The sequence below is a fragment of the Canis aureus genome, chromosome 10 (assembly GCF_053574225.1).
Source record: "Canis aureus isolate CA01 chromosome 10, VMU_Caureus_v.1.0, whole genome shotgun sequence".
Taxonomy (NCBI): Eukaryota; Metazoa; Chordata; class Mammalia; order Carnivora; family Canidae; genus Canis; species Canis aureus.
This window is the reverse complement of record NC_135620.1, coordinates 59196915-59221337: the sequence shown is the minus strand read 5'-3', so window position 1 is coordinate 59221337 and position 24423 is coordinate 59196915. Positions and strand designations below refer to the sequence as shown.

The 24423-nt window shown below is 44.7% G+C and overlaps 1 protein-coding gene and 1 long non-coding RNA gene across 5 annotated transcripts in view; one reads left to right on the top strand and one right to left on the bottom strand.

The window, feature by feature from the left end:
* Positions 1 to 20385, bottom strand: part of MSANTD3 (Myb/SANT DNA binding domain containing 3) — a 25947-nt gene extending 5562 nt beyond the window's left edge. The window contains exons 1-3 of one of the 4 annotated variants that reach the window (XM_077912707.1): positions 19691 to 19909; positions 6443 to 6893; positions 4573 to 4658 (exon numbers count right to left, since the gene is read on the bottom strand). In XM_077912707.1, coding sequence (XP_077768833.1) covers positions 4573 to 4658; positions 6443 to 6860 — 504 coding nt within the window. In that variant the 5' untranslated portion in view covers positions 6861 to 6893; positions 19691 to 19909. Of the gene's footprint in view, positions 1 to 4572; positions 4659 to 6442; positions 6894 to 8985; positions 9113 to 19690; positions 19910 to 20296 lie in introns of those variants that run through there. The other 3 variants (XM_077912705.1, XM_077912704.1, XM_077912706.1) reach the window with 3 other exon arrangements.
* Positions 19853 to 24423, top strand: LOC144322547 (uncharacterized). Its single transcript, XR_013388172.1, has 3 exons — positions 19853 to 20018; positions 21742 to 21861; positions 23494 to 24423. It is a non-coding gene; the product is annotated as an uncharacterized LOC144322547 (long non-coding RNA).

Below are 24423 nucleotides of genomic sequence, written 5' to 3'. Positions count from 1 at the left end.
CTCCCTCCATCTGATCTCCCCATCTCGGGCTCTCATCCAACCGTGAACACTTATTACATTCGATTTCCACAACGGTGCCACTGCTCCTTTTCCTGGTCACGGGTCTTACCCCTGGAGAGCCACCTCACGGATGTTCCTTGAAAGGCAAGTCTACATTCCCCGGCCTAACCTCCTAGCACATCATTTCTCTGCAATCTCTAACATTTGGCTGTTACCTCTAGCACTGCCATCTGGGGGGCAACATCCAGATCTCAAAGAAACTTTTCAGTGCCCCTCTTACGTAACCTCTCCCTAGCACTTAACAATCCTTGAAATGTCTTCCTTAGCTTCTGCACCATGGCTCTCTGATCAGTTTTCGACACTTCCTCTCTGATTGCTCCTTCTCAAGCCTCCTTCCAGGACTGAGACTCTTGCTGCATCCACTCCTCACCTTTAATATCTCCCTGGGGTTCCCATCTTTGGCTCTGTTTTCATTGTTCTGGCCTTCCTTTATTCAAAAATACCCTGGGCGCCCTGCAATCCTACTACAGGCTTCATATTCTTTAAAAGCCAAGCTCTTTTTCACAATTCTGCCTCTGTTCCTTCAGCTGGAAGCTGGGCTAATTATTCATCTCTCCCCTCTCTCCCCCAACCCAGGGCCCTGTGCTCCTTTAAACCTGCATTTACTCCAGACTCTCCTTTTTAAACTCTCCCCAACCCCTACTTTGTCCAGCATCTGTGAAACCCCAGATCTCTCCTTTCTCTATGAGTACTCTACTGTTAAGGCACTTACCACATCCTAGTATTACTGTGGAACCATGCTTATTCATTTCTTTTATCCTTGGGTACCAATTATTTTGCTTGGTACACAGAGGATGCCTAGTAAATATTTATTGGCTGAAGCTCTGAACACAAAGGGAGAAGAGCTTATGGATACAAAAGGCTGCCATTTTAGCTGGTGCCACATTTGCACTAGTATTTTTATAGGGCAATGACATTTTATCAATTAAGGAGTTTCAATAAGGAAGACACTAACTCCACTAACCTATGGAGTCTTCCAGCTGTGACTCCAAGGCTTTCTTGGGATGCTTTATGTTTCCAATAATGAGAATTGTCTCCTTGGAGAAAAATAATATCAATTTATTAACAGAGTTGATTATGTTATAAGTCCACTCCATTATTCCAGAAGATGGGATGCCGGGAATGTTAACGGCTGCTGGGGGAAACCTAACTCGTAATACTCTGTTAATAAAAGGGAAATGGCTCCTGTTTGGTTTATTTTACTCCAAGGGGTTACGCAACTACCATAACTGGTCCCTAATTAAGATGAAAGGAAAGGTAGATGTCTCGCTTCTGAAGGAGAAGGTTAAAAGTACTTCTGTGTCATCCAGAGATAGTGAAGATGTCTCCCTAGGAATCTTTCCCAACTCCGAGGGCTATGGCTTTAATTAGATGTCCTGCCTTCACATTCTTGCTGCCTCCTGAGCCTACCTCTGGCACGGCACTTGTTAAAACTGGTGGCTTAACTATGTCCCCCTCAGGTCTCTGCCTACTGTGAAGACAGAAACTGTCTATTGTTCGTCCTCGAGGAGAACCCACTATGGCCTGGACACTGCTGGCCATGTCCAAAAGGTATGGGAATGAACTGGTTGCAGGGGGTCACATCTCTCTCAACTCAGCACAACAGGGTATACAGGACCGTGTTCTGAATGGAGAGCCAAGGCACAGGACGAGGGAATGGGAAAGGCTTTGCCCCGAGAATAGGGTCCCTCAGATGTGAACAACTGTAAAGAGGATTACCTCACCTGCTTCCCATCTACTGTGAGATCTGAAAGTGTCTTCTTTGAAGGCTGGACACATAGACATTTTGTGGGACCTCTAGCCTCTTCTTTTCTTTGATTCCATTCCAGAGGGTAGTTCTGCACAGTCCTCTAAGTCTTTAACGTTCATGCCCTCATGATGCTGCTCATCTCTCCCCATTTCTAAATTTTTATCTCAACTATTCCAGGCTTTAGGGGCCTGATGATGATGATGATGATGATGATGATGATGATGAAGGCAGCTACCATTTTCTGAGTAGCTAACCAGGCACAAGGCTAGTGCTTTGCAGCATCACCTCACTTAATTGTTACAACAATCTTCCAAGAGAGGTATTACAGGAAACCAAACACGGGGCAGCCCAGGTGGCTCGGCGGTTTAGTGCCGCCTATCAACCCAGGGTGTGATCCTGGAGACCCGGCATCAAGTCCCACATCAGGCTCCCTGCATCTCCCTCTGCCTGTGTCTCTGCCTCTCTCTCTCTCTCTCTCTCTGTGTGTGTGTGTGTGTGTCTCTCATGAATATATAAATAAAATCTTAAAAAAAAAAAAAAGAAAAGAAAACCAAACACAATATCCAAAGTCATTTGGCTAATTGAAAGAACCAGGACTCTAATCCAGGTTTGTGTGACTCCAAAATCCAAGCTCAACTACTACAACACCCAGCTTCTTCCTGCCTCACTTGCTCAGCTGATCACTCAGGCATCTTAAAAATGCTACCTCCAAGTTGTATCTACTACAAAATGCTCTATTATTAAGAATATGAGCACACAGTTAAAATGTTGATCTCCAAATTTGTCTCTATAGAACTGTGAACACGAAGACAAGTATGGTCATGTCTGGGAGCAGAGAAAGGACTCTACTTTTAACTGTCCTTTTTTAGTTTAAATGTGTGCTAATGTATAAATTTTAAAGAAAAAACAATTCAGGCCTCTTAAGAAAACTCTGGCAGAAGCTGAAGCTTAAAACTAGAAGAGCCTGATGGAGTAGTTAATTAACTTTCACACAAATATTAGCTCCAATGAATGGAAGCTAGTGTTCAGATGGGGAGAATCTTCTCTTAATTGGAAAAAGGCTATCCTGGGAATGGCAACCTGCTGCAAACACAAACCATGCAATCTCTCTCCCAGGTAACACAAAGTCACCCGAAGTAGAAAACAACTTAATCTTGTGCAAAATGGATAGGAAGACCTGGCTGAGTCAGGTTAAGCATCTGACTCTTGATTTTAGTTCAGATTTTGCATATTTAAAATACATGCATACAAAATACCTGCTGTCAAGGACATGTGAGAGAATACACAAGCACATTGGAATGATTAGGAGGCAGAAGAAAAGAATGAACGTGGTTAATGGTGATAATAACAAGGGAATAAATGCATAAATAACACAAAAAAGGGGGGCTTTACACAGACCAATGATGTTAATGTGCCATGACTAGAACTACAACTCAGTCCCTGTACTGGAGTTCCCATCCCCAAAAGAAGAGGATTAGATTAAAAAGTGATTAATCATGGAATTTACTAATAAATGTTTGCATTATTTAATTATAGCCTTGTGTACCTATGTTTGCATTATTCACTTATAGCTTTATAATAGAAGAATAATAACTATTATATAACAGCATATGAAACTAAATATCAGTTTTCTTAAGATAGTTGAGTACTACTTGAAAGCTTAGGTTTTTTTTTTTTTTTGAAAGCTTAGTTTTCTTAAATGTATTTGACATTTGGTCATCCTACTCTCCTTTCCACCTCTAGCACATTTTGTTGGCTCCCTTAGTTTGTTCTGCAAACCTGTTCCCCCACGATAACAAGAGATATGTATCACAGTCAAATGATCACATATTATAAATCTATAGGGTACAAATTGTTTCAATATATTTAAGGGGGAAAAATGCTGGGGTTTTTTATTCCTTAGAGTTAAAATTTAAGACTTAGAGTTATTCTTAGAGTTAAAATTTAAGACTACCTTAAATTATTCCTTAGAATAATTCCTTAGAGTTAAAATTTAAGACTACCATGTTCAAATACAGATGCACATCTCAAGAAAGTCATGGACAAAGCTAAGAATATCCAGGGGATGGTGATCAAGATGACACAGCCGAAACCATCTCACACAGAAACAGTTGGAGAGAGGCCTCTAGTGGAATACTGCCAGGCTCCATCCTGTTCAACAAATTTCAACAAATCTCTAATCATCTAATTCTGTAACAGGCACTACTCTGTAAGGTGTGAGAACAGTACTGTCCAATAGAACTATAATACGAGCTGCTTGTGTAATTTAAAATTTTCTCATAGCCACCTAAAAAAAGTAAAAGGAGGTGAAATTAATTTTAATAATATATTTTTATCCAATATAAAATATTATCATTTCAACGTGTAATCAAAATAAAAATTATCAGTAAGATTTTCTACTTTCTGTTCTTGGTATTAAGTCTTGATAATACAGTGTATATATGCAAGAGCATATCTCAATTCAGCCCACCCACATTTCAAGTGTTTACTAGCCTCTTGGGGCTACTGTACTAGATAGCACAGAGTTAGAGACTACAGTAAAACACACACACACACACACACACACACACACAGTCTATGTGTCAAAATACACACCACAAAATGAAAGCCATATCCTAATGCAAGTTTTCAACTTTTTCCCCACCAAGCCCCAGAAGGGATAAATGACAATTATAGCTTTCTTCTTCTTTCTTGAAAATAAGTTGAAATACAAAATGAGGTAACCTCAAGGCTGTTTTAATGGATAAAGAGAATTCCAGTACCTTATCTACTAGTGTTAACAGATTACTTTGGACACACTTCCCAACTGACAAAGCACCACGGTTCTCCACTGACCTCCAGATGTGACCTAGAAACAGGAATAGTCAGCATAGGCTGTACTTTGATCGTCACCAGCAAAAAGAGAAGTCTCCCATGTCATATAGGTACAAACATTCAATTTAAAAACAATCTTTTTTACAAGTGTGAATCTCTAGAAATGTCACTACAGAAGGACACTGAGAATTCATATTTGTTCCCTTCTCACTGGAAATTTATAAATTGTGTTTATGAGTAAATGAATGACATCATTTCCTCTGAAAAGAAAGAAAAAAGTTTTTGGAATGAACTTTCCAGATCCTACTCTAGAATTTGAAAGTGGGGAAATACGACTGTCCCCTTAGAATAACGCTATGAAATCAATACACAATAATTAAGATCAAAGATTTGCAACATTAAGTGAAAGCAGTCTATACCAGCATCTTCTTCAGCAACATCTCTCAGGGAACTAAACAATTTGAAAAGCAGCCGGGCTGATTCACCTGCCTCTCTCCCTCAGCACCACTCCCTTCACTGCCTGCCGAGAGTGAATGGCTCTGAGGCCAGGAGACAGACACTGTCAATTAGCAGTGCATTCCATCCACAATAAATGCTAACAAGGAGAGGTAAGAGAGAAAGTTGGCAGTGTCCACCCAAACACTATCTGCTGGGGGGTACCCTGGCTTGGGAACTCAAGAATCAAAACTCACACAGGGTTTCTGCACTGGAAAACAATATGTGATGTTCATGACACTATGGCTGTCCAAATGGCTCCCTGGACTTAATCTTGGTCAAACGATCAGCAAACAAATTTTTAATTATCCCCAGGATGATCTGCCTATAGTGGGAAAAAATGTGCTAACTAAAAACATGTATTCAATTCACTTGGTTACCATCTTTTTCACTCCACATGGAAAATATTCTTAGTTTTAGACAGTTTCTTGTGACTTATAATTAACCACTCCCTCAGAACTCAGTCTAGTCTGGGAACGCTAATAAGTGAATTTCTCATCCTGCAAGCCAAAGATCATAGTTTTCCTAGGCCAGTGCTTGCTAGGTCCTGGGAGCAGCCCTCTGGCCTCCCTAGGAATATTTCTCTGCTTTACAGTGTGTCTTCTGCAAACTTTAAATAAAATCTTTAAGAATAAATAAATTAATAAAACTCCATCTCTTGATTTTGGCTCAGGTCATAATCTCAGGGTTCTGGGATCCTAGGGAAGGAGATGCCTGCTCAGCACAGAGTCTCCTTCCCCTCTCCCTCTGCTTGTGTGTGCTCTCTGTCAAATAAATAAATAAAATCTTTAAAAAAAATAAGATTGAATAAATATAAATTCTCAAAGAAATTTTCTTTAATATGGATGACGTAGGCTGAGATAAGCAACTGAGGTACTTTATTAATAGCTGTATTAATAGAGCCCTTTATTTTTCCTTATTCTTCATAATAAAGATGAGAGAGACCCTAGAACAAGGATATCAACAGGTCCTCTTGTTTTGTTTTGTTAATATTTTATTTATTTATTCATGAGAGACACACACACACAGAGAGAGAGAGGCAGAGACACAAGCAGGGGGAGAAGCAGGCTCCATGCAGGGAGCCCAAAGCTGGACTTCATCCCAGGTCCCCAGGATCACACCCTGTGCCAAAGGCAGGGTGAGCCACCCCAGGGATCCTGGTCCTCTTGTTTTTATGTTCTATGCAATCTGGAGATTTTGAATTGGGAAAAATCAAGTTTGACATGAAAAGTTTCTCTTTAACAAACTCCCTCGAAATTAAAGATCTTAAAACTAAAACGTCAAGCAGGCACCCAGAGAGACCACGCCTGCTGGAAGCCATACCTTGGGCTGCGTTGTCCGGGTGGTACTCGGGCTCCTCTTCTGGAGGGCTCTGCAGGAAGTAGAGCTGCTCCGGCAGCATGCTGGTGATCTTCTCCTTCCCCAGGACGTGCGTGCTCAGGAGAGGGCTGACGCTCCGTTTCACCTTCTCTCTCCTCTCATGGGCCATAATCTTTTTGGTCCGAGCCTTGATGTTCTCCCAGCACTTCTTCAGCTGTTTGAAATCCCGCAGTGACACACTTGGCTGAGAGTTGTATTCATGGGCAAGCGCCTGCCAGGTACGCTGCTTGAGTGCAATAGTTCGCGCATCACTTTTCTTACATTCCAGCACATATTTGTACTTTTCTACCAAAGCAAGCAGGATGCTCTTTTCCAACTCCGAGAAGTATTTGGCAGGTTTTATAATTTCGTTGTTTTGCATTTTCCACTATATTTTTCCTGGCTGTTAGCTATCCTGTAAAAGGAAGTTTGAAACAATGATTACTAACTCCAGCAATGAAAATGTCTGCAAGCCACTTAAGCTGAATCCCGGGCTTGATCCCGTTGCCTGAGATACAGTACTTTCTCTCCCATTAATAGTGAATTAGGATAGTCTCAGGAAAACATTCAGAAGGTCACTACAAGTGGGGCTTTACTTCAAAGAAGGTTTTCAAGTAGGTCCTTAATTGTGGGTCTTGGCCATTCTGTGATATCTTGTCTGTAACAGCAAAAAAAGAAAAGTGAACATCTAGGGATACTCTTAATTTGTTCATTTATTTCTGCTCAGTGTGGGGGAACTGATCATTCCCCCACCTTCATAATGTTAGGCAGCTTTTCAACTAAACAACTTTCTCAAAGTTTTGTCACAGCTGAAGTCAAGAAAAGCCACAGTGTAACCAAATAGAATGGGTAACATAAACACTGAGATTTCGGAATCATCAGGAAATCACCCCAAAAGACTCGACATTTCCATCACTATGTCTGTGATCTTAGATAGGGGCATGCTCCTAAAGAAACTGCAGTTTCTTCATCTTTAAAATGAGGGCTTGGAGTCTGTGATCCCTTAAGGTCTGAGGGTCACTTTTAAGTATACAGTCCGATATAAATAATTCATATAATTTCAGAGGTGAAAGGGCCAGCAGCTCTTTTTTCAATTGAGGGAACCAAGGGCCAGCAAATAGATTGCTCAAAATCACAAAGATGGTGCCTTGGGAAATCACGAACCTGGATTGTCCTAATAATCTGGCATTCTTTTTTTTTTTAACACACCAAATATTCATTTTTATTATGGATATTCCTTTAAAGTCTTTGTTCAGATACTATAATAACAGTTATCAATTGTATATTATTTATAACTTTTGAAATACTTTATATCTCTATTATCTTTTAAGAATAAGTTACATATCTTTTTATACATTTAGTTTAAAAATATATATTAAGGGCTCCTGGGTGGCTCACACAATTGAGCATCCAACACTTGATTTCCACTCAGGTCGTGATCTCAGCATCATGAGATCAGGCCCCAAGTTGGGTTTCCTGCTCAGTGGGGAGTGTGCTTGGGATTCTCTCTCCCTTTCCCTCTGCCCACCCCCTCTCTGAAATAAATAAATAAATCTTAAAAAAAGAAAACTATATATTTAATACATATTAATTTGATAGCTATATACATAATGAAATGATTACTACAGTCAAGCTAATTAACATATCATCTCCTCACATAGTTACCTTTTTTCTTTTTTAAGCAATCTCTATACCCCACCTGGGGCTTGAATTTACAACCCCAAGATCAAAAGTCGCATGCTCTACTGACAACAAGCCAAGCAGGTGCCCCAACAGAGTTACCATCTTTGTGTGTGCCCTAAGAGCACCTGGAACCTACTATCTCAGCATATCTCCAGTATTTAATACAGTATTACATAGACTTGTTCATCCCACATACCTGCAACTTTGTACCTTTTGTTGATTCTCATTTCCCCCACCCCTAACCTCAGTCCCAGTAACTTGTGTTCTATAATCTACTGCTAGGAGTTAAATAGTCTAGTATTTTTTTTTAAGAATTTATTTATTTGAGAGAGAAAGAGAGGAGAGAGAGCACTCATGGGAAGGGAGAGGCAGAGGGAGAAGCCGACTCTCTGCTAAGCAGGGAGCCAAGACGGGACTCTATCTCAGGACCCTGAGATCATGACTCGAGCTAAAGGCAGATACTTAACCAACTGAGCCACCCAGGCGCCCCAGTCTAGTATTCTTAGTATCATTTCACAACTATGTCTTGGGTTCTCACCTTGGGTGATTCCAAACTACAAGTAGCCATGACTCCCATAGGTCATCTTATCATCCCCCCCAGTACCGAACCAGCATTCGTTCATGCAAAAGATGCTTAGTAAATGTCTTATTCCCCTGAACCTAGGTGTGTTTTGTCAACCCACACATTTGTGACATATCTTCATCACAGGAAGTTTCCTAGACAATTAATCACTCAAATATCTTCTAGTAAGAATGTCGCTAAGCAACACTGAATACAGCAATTGAGTGTTGTATGTTTCCCTCTGTGGGAAGGACCAACACACCTCAGTCTTTATATTTTCCAAGCCTCTGATTTTTTGGAATAACAGGCAAGCATCAAGATTCTTGATGATGCAGTCATCAGATGATAATGTAGTCCATTTAAAACTGATCAAAAGAATTAGGAACCAACTTGAAAGGAATGAAACATCTGAAAATCAACAAAGGTGACAGGTACACAAAGATTCATTAAATTATTCTCTCCATCTCCGTGTATGTTTATGTTTGAAAAAGTTCTGCAATAAGAAGTTATTGGAAAAAAGGCTGTGACTTTTAAATAAATGGTATACTAATTTAAAATTACATGATTACAAGCCAGCTATTCACACACTATGCTTGGAGAGGGGTTACTATAGTTGTGAAGAGCTAAAATCTGTGAGACCTGAAGGGACCAGGCCATATCAGAGAGCCTTGCAATTGAGGCCAAGGAAAAAGAGCTTTACATGAAGGCAACAGAACCCAATTAGGTTCTCTCGTGATGTACCACCTCATCCCCAAAGTTAAGGTCAGAAAGACTAATCACTAGTGTGATTAGTGCCTCCACGTACGAGGTACCCTGCCCCATATTCACTATGGGCATATCAGCATCAGAGATCAAGAGATTTAGATACATGTCAAGGCAATTTGACCTTCAGGTCTTGGACAAAGCTAAACAAGGAGAAATTTACCTTTGGGAATGTGTCTCTGTATCCCTTAATTCCCAGGCCTGTATTTCAATCATGTTGGTCTAATGTCCCTACAATAACCCAATCCAGGCCCCTTCCTCCTCAAAGGTCCAAAATTTTTTGCCTTCATCAATATTCCTATTCCCTATTAACCAACATACCCCAAACAGAAATCTATTAGCACATATCCACTACAATACAGCTCTTCTGTATTATCTCTAGCTGCCAAGATATCTATGCCCAACTACATGTTCTTAAACTACACAGCTCCCAGAGCAGATTTTGATCCCTCATCCCAGCTCTTCTGCACCAGATGTCAATATGCCTACCTGCCCTTACACCCTCACTCTTTTGAAGAATCATTGCTATAAAGATAGAGAAATCTAAAAGAGAGAGAGAGAGAAATCTGATTAACAAATGAAAGGAATTGTTCCCTACACTTTTCTATTATAGGTAATGCTATCTTATTTATATGTACTTATTTATATACTTTTTCTTTCTACATAGATTTTTTTCTAACTTTAAAGATTTTGTTTATTTATTTGACAGAGAGAGACAGCACAAGTAGGCAGAGCAGCAGGCAGAGGGAGAAGCAGATCCCCCGCTGAGCAGACAGCGGACATGGGACTCCATCCCAGGACCCCAGATCATGACCTGAGACAAAGGCAGATACTCAACTGACTGAGCACCAACCCCCCCGCACCCCGGTGCCCCTCTAACTTTTCTTCTTCAAGATAGATTCCTAGAAGAGGAATAGTCGCCACAAAAGATGAAAACACTGAAGACTTCTGTTCCATCACCATCTGTCCTCCAGAAATGGTACACCGATTCACATTCCTACTAATAACACATGAGCACTTCTGCTTCCCCACTTCATTTACTGGTGCCCTTAACACTTTTTTTTACTCTATGCCAACCATGGAGCTGAAAAATGTCAGTTCACTGTTTAATGAAACATAAATTCCTGCTCTCAGGCAAATAAGTCACACTCTGAAAAAAAGTCTCTGTGATACTTGATGGAGCTCAAATTACATGGAATTAATTTCAAGCAATTAAATGACTCTACCTCATAATGTATGCAGAACCACTAGCTGCCACTAGGTGGTGGTGAGTTCGTGGGGAGTCTATTGACCTGTGTGACCAATTGAGTCTCAGTAGCAGATAACCTGTACTGAGTACTTAATGTGGGTTAGACGTTATAGTAAAGGCTTAATATGCACTATATCACTTAATCCTCCCAAAAATAGCCCCTGAGACCACCATTTGTTAGACACAGTATTTTCTGTTAAAAAAAAAAAAAAACTTTATTAAAGTACCGGAAGAAATTATACAACTGCTCTCAAAAGCAAATACTCAGAATTACCAACACCTGGGGACCATTAATAGCCTATTAACTAAACTGTTATTTAATCACTAGCTAAGTAAATCCAGAGTTACCAATTTACTTTGCTTAATTTTGTAGAACAGCAGGCCTCCCTGGGCCATGTGGTTGCATTCTGCAGGGCTGTAAAGGAATTCTGGTATGAGCCAATGTACCCCTAGAGGTCCCCTATGGATTCCCATCAGCCTCATGAGGGAAGCTGTTTATTCCCACTAACCAATTCCATTTCCCAGGTCAGAAAAGTGAGGTTCAGTCACCTGCCTGTGGCCACACAAAAAGTAAGTGGCAGAACCAGGATTCAAACCCAGATCCAATGCCCTCACTGTTCTCCATCTTTCAGACCTGATGACTGCTTGGGTCCCCGCTCAAATTACATGTCAATGAGCAATCTAACGGTCAGCAGGGAAAGTTCCCAGGGCAGAGCTACTCCTCGGGAGGAGCTGTTCATGCTTCTGTCCATCTCCTTTTGGTGGCTCTTCGTCCCCCATCCCCCCATCACCTGGGCCTTCATGTCTCAAAGCTAAGGCCCACAGCCACCCCACCCCAAGGTGAACCAGAACTCTAACCAGAACTCTGAAATAATTTCTGCTGTTGATCTGATGAGAACGAATCCGTAGAGACAGGGAGCTTTAAAATGGTCCACGCCTCAGGGGAACACTGACATTCTGCTTGAGCACCTGACAGTCCTAAGAAAACAAATACTTCTCAAAGTAAGATATCTCCAGGCAAAGCTTGTTAAAAGAAACTTCGAGGACAGAAAGCATATTCTAGCTTAAAACTACTCAGCGAGGTCCATAACTGGTTACAGATGACAACAAAACAAGCCTTTCCGGCTGCATCAGCTTTTATTAGCAAAAAGACGGGCCTTCCCCATCCCTCAACTCTCTGCTCAATACAGATCATCGTTTTGTGTTCTTTTTTTTAAGATTTTTAAATTTATTTACTCATGAGAGACCGAGAGAGAGAGAGAGAGAGAGAGAGAGAGGGAGAGACATAAGCAGAGGAAGAAGCAGGCTCCTTGCAGGCAGCCTGAAGTAGGACTTGATGCCAGGACCCGGGGATCATGACCTGAGCCGAAGGCAGACGTTCAACCACTGAACCACTCAGATGCCCAATACAGATCATTTTTTGCCATTCTGCAAGATGATACAGCTCCTGGTCCTTATGCATGGTTGTACTTCAACTGGCAGCCCAAGGGACCCTCATTCATTAAACATTTAATGAGTGAATACATTTTGATATAGGCATAAAACTGCCTATCATGCACACAATGAGTGTCACACATGAAACTGTACATCAAAAGCTGCATTAAAGTAAAAATGGTCAGGGCACCTGGGTGGCTCAGTGGTTGAGTGTCTGCCTTTGGCTCAGGTCGTGAACCCAGGGTCATAGGTCCAGTCCCCGAGCCAGCTTCTCTCCCTCTGCCTGTGTCTCTGCCTCTCTCTGTGTCTCTCATGAATAAATAAATAAAAATCTTTTAAAATATAAATTTTTTTAATTTTAAAATTTAAAAAAATAAAGTAAAAATCGTCCAAAAAATGGCAAACAAAAACTCCCCTTGTGCCAGGCGAAGACTTGCAGACAGGACTAAATAAAAGAGCATGAATCCAATACCAAACAAGAACAGAGGAAACGGCACAATTCCCCAAACACGAACACTGACTAAAGCACCAGAAGATTGTAATAAGTACATTTAATATGACTTTAAAACAAAGACTCATCTGTTATGGGCTGAATGCTTATACACCCCCAAAATTCTTTTTTTTTTTTTTTTTTTTAGATTCTATTTATTTATTCATGATAGAGAGAGAGGCAGAGACGACACAGGCAGAGGGAGAAGCAGGCTCCATGCAGGGAGCCCATTGTGGGACTCAATCCTGGGTCTCTAGGATCAGGCCCTGGACTAAAGGCGGCTCTAAACCGCTGAGCCACCTGGGCTGCCCTACTCCCAAAACTCTTAGGTGGAAGTCCTGCCCCCAGGATGACTGTACCTAGAGACTAAGTAATTAAGGTTAAGGAAGATGATAAAGGTGGGACCCTGATTCAAGGGGATTTACTGTCCTTATAAGAGACATCAGAGACAACATTCCCTTTCCCTCCTTCCCTCCCTCCTTCCTCCCCTCTCCCAGGCTTCCTATCTTCCCCAGGGCTCACAAAGAGGTCACATGAGCACACTGGGCACCAGCAGCCCACAAGCCCAGAGAAGCAGCTTCACTTGGAAGGAAACTTACCTCATTGGCACCACCTTGATCGTGGACTCCCCAGCCTCCGGAACTGTGAGGAATACGTTTCTGATGTTCAGGCCACCTCGTCTGCCGTATTTTATTATGACAGTCCAAGCTAACACACCATCTAATGACATTTCAAGTCCCCCAAGAGTCAATCTAAGCCCTAAAATTTGAGCAAAGACTAGAGAAACTTGGCCAGATTTTACTTCTATTGCCTTTCATGGAAAAGGGAAGGGAGCTCTTTGAAGTCAATACTCAGAATAGGAAGCGTGACTGGAGACTGGTAGTGCTGAGATCTGGGACAGGTGTCAGGACCTTTTAAACTTTAATGAATGACTGCTCGTGAAGTGAAGTGAACCAAGACACTGAGTGCATAAAACCTGGCCTCGAATCCTGACTTCACCCCTCACCGAGCTGTGTGACTTCGACCAAGTCAGTTCATCTCCAGCGTTTCATCTGTAACACAGGGCTAAAACCCCCGACTCTACCTCATTCCATCTGCACAACCACTCTGCAACGAGTATAATGAAGCAGCACAGACTAAAGCTTCAATAAATCTCGGTTCTTTCCCCTCCCCCCCACCTGGCCCATATTAAACTGCTTCCAAAAATAGAAGAGTGTGCTATATACAAGACACTCAGATACTTACTGGTTCTCTTACCGCATAGACATAGGATTCAACAAATGTGTCCTGAACACCTGCCAAAGGCTCTGTAGTATCCTAAACTATGTGGGAGGCACAAAAGCAAGCCAGACCCTCTGGCCTAGAAAGCGAGTTGGCCTGCACAAACTGATAACAAAAAGAGAAGCACATGGAAACAGATACTACGAAAGAGGACAAAGCCCCTTGGGCAGTCAGAGGAGGGAAGAGGTTCATTTGCATTCTTCATGAACAAGAGGATATCTGAGCTAGATCTTTAAGAATGTAGAGGATAAAAAAAAAGAATGTAGAGGATATGAACACAGAGAGTTGAAGGAGACCATTCAAATAGATAATCAATAAGGCCCTACACTCTGAGTGGTGGTGATGATGCTAATGGAAAGGAGAAGGTGCGCACCAGAGACTTCAAAGCGAGAAATCTGTGTGCATGTCTCTACACTAGGGTTGGGGGGGATCAAGAGGAAGCAGTGGATCCAGGAGCATCCACTCTGTGCAGGCACAGAGAGAGGGGGTATTCCTTAAGATCGAGGAGGTCACAATCCAACGAAGACCTAACCCAGTATAGCATATTGCAGGGCAGGCTGGTGACAAGGCAGAGTGACAAGCACGGTGAAAGAAATGTGCTCAGGGATACTACTCCGGGATTGGGAGGATCTCGATTAAGAACCTTAATTCCTATTAGAATAGACTGGAATTAGAATTAGCACGGCAGCAAAGGAAGACCATGATTTGGGAAAGAAAGAAAGAATGCACGGAGGTGTATGAGTGAGCGCAAGGAAACGTGGCACCCATTCCCCGAAGGCGGGCCTGGCAACACATTATGGGTGATCATTTGTTCTGAAGAGATGAAAGGTTATTTCTTATCCTGGCCTGTTGACTTCTCCCTGACTCAGCATCCCCAAAACAACCTTGTTCTCAAGGCAACGCTGATCCTAGCATGGTGAAAGTCCAATCCTCCCACAGATGAGGAAACTGGGGCTCAGAGCAAAATCAGGGGCTCCCTGGGATTCCAGCAACAAAGGAGGACCTAAAAGCAAAGCTTCCTCATTTGCTTTCAACATCTCCCCTTTGGAACCCTCTCACAGTCAAGATGCCCTCTTGCGAGGTGTCCTCAAGCCCTCTCCACTATCCCGGCTGGGAACCCCAAGGGCCCTGCTCTCAACTCTGATGTTAAATCTCTGACATTAGGCAAGTTCCCCTTCCCTCCGTGACTGTCGATTTCTCATCTCTAAATTATAAAGCTAAAGTGGGTGTTCTCTAAAGCCCCATCCAGCACTGGGAATTCATAGTAACTCTGCGGCTGTGATGGTTTTTCTGCAACCTAATTTCCACAGATCTCTGCCAAATACGCAGAGATGGTATCTTCTGATAATTTATGAAGCTGGTGGCCCTACTGGCCAATGAAAGAGAACGCTGCAACAGAATAAAAGGATCTCAGCACTTTAGACCATGTAAGGCCCACACACAGCTTTAACCTATAGGTTAAGTAGTTCCCCGTGAAATGTCTAAAGCAGGTGATCGCATCTCATCATTACTGCAGCCCCAGCAAATTGAAGAGGACCTGGTACACAGAAGACACTTGATAAATATTTGTAGAATATATGTTGAAACTAACCTGCTTTCCATTTGCATTTTTTACTAATTATATCTAGTTGTTCTACTATCTAAAACTTCTCCTTTGACAAAGATTTTATAACAGAAATGGCTTCCTGGCTTCTTCTTGTAAATGCTATTGAATTGTTTGCCAAAAATTTTTAAAAGATTTTATTTATTTATTTATTTATTGGATAGAGCGAGAGAGTGAGCAGGAGGGGGACAGAGAGAGAGACAGACAGAGAGAGAGAGACTCTGGAGCAGACTGCACTGAGCACAGAGCCCGACTCTGGGCTCGATCCCACAACCTCAAGATCATGACCTGAGCTAAAACCAAGAGTCAGAGGCTTAACAACAAGCCACCCAGGCACCCCCATATACCAAATTTTTAAGAGCCACACTATGACAATGACGGCTTCATGATTTCACTTTATCCAGAGGGAAGAGTTATCAGACATTACTGTGCCTGTGCCCACCTTACTGTATACCTGCCCTCGCAAGTTCAAACCTGACCACCCAGGATGGCCACTCACCTGTGCCCTCTCCATCATCTCTCCTTCCCTCAGAGGGCTTTGCAGTCTTAAACCTTGAGATGAACTTGCTTCCTCCAATGCTCTCCCTCCTCTCTCCCTTCACCACCCACCCCAGGCGGCCTTGTAACTTGGAAGTGTTTATTTTTACCATCTGTGTCTGAGTGTGACTGTGAGCAGAACCAGCCTTGTGTTTAAGGCAAGAGCTCCCACCTCCTGTCCTTCCACCCTCACGCTTTCCTCTATAGACCAGATGAAGGTTCTTAAAAGTTCCCACCGCTTCTTCCCTTCGCCCATGGCTCCATCCTAAACCATCTCCCCACCCCAAGCTCCCCGAAAATTCCCTTGGTATCATTTTTATTAAAGTATCCTCTATAGAAAGTGCTTTCATAATAAAGTTCCCTCTCCAGCCCACTTCTTGCCTGTGAGCCCTCCTCCCCTCCCACTGCTGCAGAACAAGCTGGGGTGCTCCCTCCGATCTCTGGGCCAGGGGTCCCACGTATTTACCTCTTCTGCAGTGCTCAGAATTACTCTGAACCTCAATCTATCTGTATTCTCAAGTGCTGCCACTGTCTGAGGGTGAATTCCTGAGGCTGGGAACTACGTTTTATTTGTATTTTTAGCACACAGCAGATTTTCAGTGTTTGTTCAAAAGATAGCAAGGGTGTCAGGGAGATCCTCTCTCCCCGGCCCCATTCTCCTCAGCAGCACACACATCCCCACTTGTCCACCAGCAACCGTGTCCAACTGCCCATAGTGGGCACCTCAGAGATCTCCAATTCTTTTTTTTGTTTTTTTTTTTTTGAGATTTATTTATTCATTTGAGAGAGAGTAGGGAGGGAGCGGCAGAAGGAGAGAATTTCAGACTCCTGCTGAGTGCAGAGCCCAAGGGGGAGGGCTCAGTCCCACAACCCTGAGATCATGACCTGAGCCACCAAGAGTTGGCTGCTTAACCAACTGAGCCACCCAGGTACCCCAAAATCTCCAACTCTTCACAGCCAAAAGCAAACAAATTATTCCCCTATTTCCAAACCTCCTGATTTCTGATGATTTCTGAAAACTCAGAAATTAATTGGCCTCACAAGCAGAAAACTCAGCAGGCACTTCCATCACTGGTAACCAATCACTAAGACCTCCTACTTTTTACTTCAGTATTTATTACTCCCTCTCTCATCCTTAATTGCCTTATATTTCTGATATCAGGCCCTGGTATCCCAAAATGATCTCCCAACTTCCAGCTTCTCTTTCACACAGCTACCAGAGGGTTCTTCCTAAAACATAGTGATCATGTCCCTGTTCTGTGTGTAATCCTCTTAGGTCTCCCTCATCCTCAATAATATAGTTCAAACTCTGCCATAGCATTCAAGGCCTTTCCAGATCGGTGCCCCCTCCACCCCATCCCAATTCCTCTTTCCATATATTTTTCACCCCAGCAGACCAAATTCACCATCATGGCCTTGAACCTGCTGTGTTCTCATGACTCTGATGACTCTGTATACAGGGCTTCCTCTGGCTGGAATCCTTAACTCCAAGGTCTGCCAAATGCTCACTTTCTTTCTTTTTTCTTTAATGATTTTATTTTTAAGTAATCTCTATACCCAACATGGGGCTCGAACCCACAACCCCAAGGTCAAGAGTCACATGTGCCACCCCTCCCCAAAGGGCTCATTTTCATACCTCAAGATCCAACTCTTAGGACATTTTTATGATGACTCCTCAACTAATGCCTGAGCTGTTTGTTTACAATAGCTTCCTTCTAAAATGAGTTTGAGGTAGCTTACAAAGCATGCACACACTGTTAACTAGACTTTTTTTTTTTTTAAAGAGAGAGAATATCAGGGCAAAGGTAAAGCAAGGATAAAAAAAGAAGCTATGAGGTGGTGTAGCATTCAAAATCTCCATCATAATGTCTCAGATTCTTCTTGTTAGAGGTAATTTGGCCTTGAATTTTCTATCCAGAATGAATTAGTTACTCCTCTGTGAGCTCCCTGCCAGTTGTATACAACTATACTATGGTACTTCCTATATTTTTTGTAATTTGTTCTTTGTGTCTGTCTCCTTCACTGGACTGGGAAATTCATAAGGGAATACATCATTTCTGACTCATCTCTGTATCCCCAGCAGGAAGCATATGACTCAGCAGACAAGTGGTGCTCAGCAGACATTTGTTGAATGAATGTCACCATGGACAGGGAAGAAGGTACTAGTGTTGGTTGAGCTCCTTAACAGACGTCTGAAATAACATTATTTTATATTCATGAAACATTACACAGCTGAGAAATGGCAGAGCCAGGACTGGAACCCCAAACTGTCGATCTCTCCAAAGCAACTGCTCTTTCTGCTATGCACGCAAGGCTCTCTACCCTCACCACCAGTATGTGCCCAAAGACCCCTCCTGCAAGGTCTGGTTTTAAAAGAACCCTTCTCCAAGAAGCCCTTCCTACTTACTCAGGAGAAAAGTCAGCCTGAATCCAGCCCAGACCTTCCACAAACACTCAAGTAAGGAATAGCCACAAATTGGGTGAGGAAAGGGTGCATAATATTCTGCAGATGGTGTTGGGAGGTCCTTAGCTCCCCTTTCCAGTCCCTTTCCCCAGGGTACAGTCCCTAGGCCCTTCCTGCCTTTCTCTGGCTTCTTCAGGGTTGAAAGCCTTCCAAACTAAACCCCCAAATAATCTCCTCATGCCCATGGCTCCTCTAAACAAGTGAACTGTGTTCAAAACACACTCCTTCACTGCACCAGTCAGACCTTTGTATCTTAAGAGTCTTACCAACCTTTAGGGTCCATGAGCACCCCAATCTCCTTAACACCTGAAAAGAATTTCAAGGGGATTCCCGGGTGGCTCAGCAGTTTAGCACCTGCCTTTGGCCCAGGGTGTGATCCTGGAGACCCGGGATTGAGTCCCACATCGGGCTCCCTGCATGGAGCCTGCTTCTCTCTCTCTCTCTCTCTCTCTCTCTCTCTCTCTCATGAATAAATAAATAAAATCTTAAAAAAAAAAAAAAAGAATTTCAGGAATCACAAGAAGGGTCTACAACGTTTTGGGGAGACCAATCTTCTGACTCTCAACCCATACAAATATTTTTGGGGTGGCTTGGGAGTAAGAAAAGACAACCTGTGATCTCATCCCCGCATCCTTCTCCCCTCCCCCAGGCAGGGTGCCTGGTCTCTAAGGACAGGATGGAATCCCGGTCCAGAATACTCCTGGGGTGGTGAACCCTGATCCCTTCCCTCAACATTTTCTTCCAGAGCTCCAGAAGTCTTCCTTGTCTCCCCCTCTCCAGGTCCTCCCCTCCTTTCTCTCCACGGTCCCCAACTCCCACAACAGCCCTCAATCTTAACTCGGGGGAACTACGGTTTTGAATTTCATATTCAACAATTTCCTTGGTAACACAACAGCCTCCCATCCGACAGGCTAAAATCCACAGTCCCGGCCCCGGTATTTTCCTACTCCCCCCCCCTTTTAACTGTGACAAACAGACATCCCTGCACCCCGTAACCTGCACCGCAGGAACATTTGTAACGTCAAATGTTACCACATCTAAGAACCGACCTATCTCCTGGATCGGAAGAGGGGGGAGGCTAACTAAATCCTTCCCTGTTCCCTACTCCTAAATAAAGATTATTCGGGCCATTCACGGTAGCTACTACCTGAGAGCGCCGGGGTGATGATCTCGGGAACTCACGCCAACTGTCTAGTGCCCGGGGCCTGGTGCCCAGAAAGTGCTCGGAATGCAGCTCTAGGATCAGCGATGTGCATTTTCTCTCACAATAGTACCAGGGGGTGGTGCTGCACGGGGCACTTCCCCGCCACAGCCCCCGCCCCCGGCAGCCGCGGAGGGCCCAGCTCGGGGTGAGGCAGCTCTCCCAAGGTCGGGCGGGCGCCGGCGTGATGCTCGGCGCGGCCTCCGACCCGGCGGCCCTCGCACCGCAGCCTCGCACCGCAGCCTCGCACGGGGCCCCGGGGTCTCAGGCACAAGTAAGCAGAAGCGCCCAGCACAGCGCCCGGCCACGGCGGGGCCCCCGGGCTGGGGGGACCCGGGCGCCGCGGGGGCGCCGACCCCTCCCCGGCGGCTCCCCGGGCCCCGGAGCCCCCGCCCCGCCCCGGGTGCGCCGCCGACTCGCCCGAGGTCCGCGCCCCGGGGCTTTGTACGGCGCAGGCCGGCCCGCGGGGCAGGGGTCGCGGCGGCTCGGCCCGCACGCCCCCCGCGCCCCCCGCGCCCCCGGCCCCGGCCCCGCGGCGGGGGAGCCTCCTACCTGCAGCGGCGGCGCGGCGGCCGCGGCGACGGGGGAGGGGCCGGCGGGGCGCGGGCGCGGGCGGCCTCGGCTCCTGTCGCAGGCGGGGCGGCCGGGCGGGCCGCGGGCTCCCAGCGCCGGGCGGCGGCGGCGGCGGCGGCTGCGCGCCCCCGGCCGCTCAGGCCCCAACGCGCGCGCCGCGGCCACAAAGCCCGGGAGCCGCCGCCCCCTCGCGGGCCGCCCGCGGGCTGCGGGTCCGGCGGCGCCGAGCAGGGCGGGCGCGCAGCCCCCCCCCGCGGCCCCCCCCCGCGGCCCCCCTCCCCGCGGCCCCCCTCCCCGCGGCCCCCGCCCCCCGGCGCCGGCGGCGCCCCCCTTCCCGCCCGGCCGCGGAGCTCCCCGAGGCCCCGGCTCGCCGCCTCGGCTGCGGGAACGACAAAGGACGCCCTCGCCACCGGGGGTCGGCGGCCGTGGGCGCGGGTCGGCTCCGGCCGGTGCCGCGTCTGCACGGGGCGCCCTCTGCTTTCGGGGTTCCCTGCCGCTCGGAAGCGCCGGCTCGCGTGCTGGCGTCTCCACGGAGTTGTCTTGTTTGTTTGTTTGTTTGTGGTTGTTTTGTTTGGTTTTACATTTACGGGATGCGTGTGCCCTAGGCTCGCGCCCCGAGGGCAGGCGGGCAGGCGCTGTGCCCCCCGGAGCCCAGCGCCCAGCTCCCGCGGTGCCGCCTTCCGTGGAGCGTCCTGCGGGGGTCGGTGCGCCCGTTACCGCGCCTCCCACCGGGACCGTGGCTGCGGGGATTCCCAGCTCCCAAGGGCCGCAGGGGCGGTTGGACTTTGTGTTGTGATTAAGCTGAAGTTCACATTGCATAAGACTGACCCCTTTAGAATGAATGATTCGGTGGCATTTATTACAACGCTGAGCAACCAGCATCTTTAGTTTTGAGACATTTTCATCTCCCCAAAAGGAAAACTGGTGGCATGAGGCAGTGGCTCCCCATTCCCTCCTCCCCCCACCCCCCCACCCCACCCCCCGCAACCGCTATCAACCACCAATCTATTTTCTGTCTCTTTGGATTTACCTATTTTGGACATTTTATATATATATATATATATATATATAGTGTATATATGTATATATATGTGTGTATATATATAACCTATTCTGGACATTTTATATATATATATATATATATATATATATATATATATATATATATATATGGAATCACAATATGTGGCCTTCTATGTCTGGCTTCTTTCACTTAGCTTGATATTTTTAGGTTCATCCCCTCTTGCAGCATGTATCGATCAGTACTTCATTCCTTTTTACCACTGGGTAATATTCCATTGTCTGTATACCAAGGTTTGTTTATACCTTCATCCTTGGTGGATATTTGCGTTATTTCCAACCTTGGTGAATAGTGCTGTCCTTAACATGCCTGGGAATGTATTTGTCTGAGTATCGCTTTTCAGTTCTCCCAGACATATACCCAGGGCTGAGCATCCTGTGGTCGTTCTGTGTTTACCTGCCAAAAAGGAACTGCCAAAAACCTTTTCCTCGTCGCTGAATGATTCTCCAGTCCCACCAGCAAGGTACGAGGATTCCATATTCTCCACACCACCACTAACATGCACTATTTGGTTTTTTTTTGTTGTTGTTGTTACAGATTTGAGGCTATGGATGTTCTCCCAGCTCCCATCACCTCTAGCCCTAGAACAGAGGCTGAGCCAGGCCCTTTGACTACAAAGAAATACCCAAATGCTTCCCAGGACCAGAAGCGCCAATAAAAATAAAGACACTTACTGTAACTAAGAGTTTTAACTGTTTATCACCTTAACAAAGATAAACAGGTCCACAGAACCTGGAGACTTGAGACCATCCTGAGGGAGTTGCTATTGACAAACTCTGTGAAAATCACCTCAGTGGAACCCAAGGCAATAAGCCATCACTACCCTAGTGCCATGTAAGACATTCATGCATATTTCCTTCTTAAATGAGGCTGTTGTCCAGGGGAAACTATTGGTGTGTGAAAATAGAAAGCCACTTGAGATTAGAAATGTGATCGATAGGTGGGACAGTATGGGGAAAGCAGTGGATTTAACAGATGTCTGAATCCTGACTTTGCTGCCTATATCTTCGTGAACTGAATTAAATTCCTTGAACCTCAGTGTTCACATTCTAAGGTAGGAATAATAGTACCTACCTGGCAGGGTAGATTAACTGGCTAGTCTTCAGTAAATGATCAATATCATCATTGTTATTTTTATTTATTTAAAATAATGATGATTGACATGTGCCACACACACCAAAATGCTGCTTAGGAAACACAGAAAACCCATATTTAATCACGAGTCTCCTCCTTGAATCAAGAGAGTAAACAATCTCCAAAACTAACATGACCGGGGTATCTACTCAGACCTGTAAAATGGTCACTACCCCCTCAGCTCTCTCCTTGTTCCTAACTTAGCTCTCCATGTTCCTTGCCCTTGAACCAGCTTCTTAACCGGTCTGAACCTTCTCTGGAAAGTAGAGTAGCAATACCTATTTAATAGGGTTGTTTGATGATTCAGTAACATGTTATATTTGTAAAGAGCTTAGCACAATGCAAGCTTCATTAAAAAATACTCAAAAATGGGGATCCCTGGGTGGCGCAGTGGTTTGGCGCCTGCCTTTGGCCCAGGGCGCGATCCTGGAAACCCCGGATCGAATCCCACGTCAGGCTCCCGGTGCATGGAGCCTGCTTCTCCCTCTGCCTATGTCTCTGCCTCTCTCTCTCTCTCTCTCTCTATGTGACTATCATAAATAAATAAAATTAAAAAAAAAATTAAAAAAAAATACTCAAAAATGTTAACTATTATTTCGTTATTAATAATAAAGTTGTTCTGACTTCTCTGTAGAAAATGTTACAGGGGCACCTGGGTGGCTCAGTCAGTTAAGCATCTACCTTTGGCTCAGGTCATGATCCCAGGGTCCTGGGATCCCAGGGTCCTGGAACATTTTGGGCTCCCTGCTCAGAGAAGAGTACTTCTTCCTCTGCCCTTCCCTCCTGCTCGTGATCTTTCTCTCTCTCTCTCTCTCAAATAAATAAATAAATAAATAAATAAATAAATAAAATCTTCTTTAAAAATGTGAACAAGAGAGTGGAGACCACACAGAGTTTAATAATAGGAAGCCATAGAGAAAACACATTCATGTGACTTATCCCTTCCCCATGCTTGTCGCAGGCAATTCATCCCCGCGTTGGAGATGCACGATGCATTGCATTCTGATTGCTTGTTGAGAACAACTCTGAAAATGATCTACCTTTTGCTCAGATCCAGTCTCACCAAGCAGTCTTGACACAGGAGTTGGTTTCTGTCAAAAGTTTTCTTACGGGAGGAAAAATAGACTGATCATCCAACCTGAACACTCCAGCGTCCTAAGAAAATACAGTTATCTTTGCAAACTAATATTCTGGTGTTTGGTTTATTCATGTGACTGTTAACGATTTTGACTGGCCATATCCAGTCTCCCTAAAATTTAATTAAGTATAGACATAGAGACAACTTTTATCTGGCTTTTGGGTGGCAAGGAATAGATTCATTCAAATGTGCTAAAGAAAAAGATGTTCATTGAATTGTAGGTGAATTGGAAGACAGGAACCTGAGTTGAGCAGGTTAAGTTGAGTTAAGTTCCTCACAGGAACTTAAAAGCCAATAAGAACCCATTTTTTTCTCTTGTTTGAGGTGTGTCTTTATTTTTTTTTAAAGATATGATTTATTTATTCATGAGAGACACAGAGAGAGAGTCAGAGACGTAGACAGAGGGAGAAGCAGACTCCCTGAGGGGAGCCCGATGTGAGACTCAATCCCAGCACCCCGGGATCATGACCTGAGCCAAAGGCAGATGCTCAACCACTGAGCCACCCAGGCATGTCGAGGTGTGTCTTTCGGTGTCTCTGCCTCTCTGACTTTCTCTTGTCTCTAAGTGCCCTCTCTTTATCCTGTTCCACCCTTGTCTCCCTCTGTACCTGTGCTCCTTCTCCCATATCTCCCAGGCTGCTCTCTCTGCTTGCTCACCTGCACTTAACGATCATGGCTACCCAGGCCTATGGTAGAAACCTCCTCCTTGTCTCTTGGCTCATATTTACCCATGCAAAAAAATGTGATTGGCCC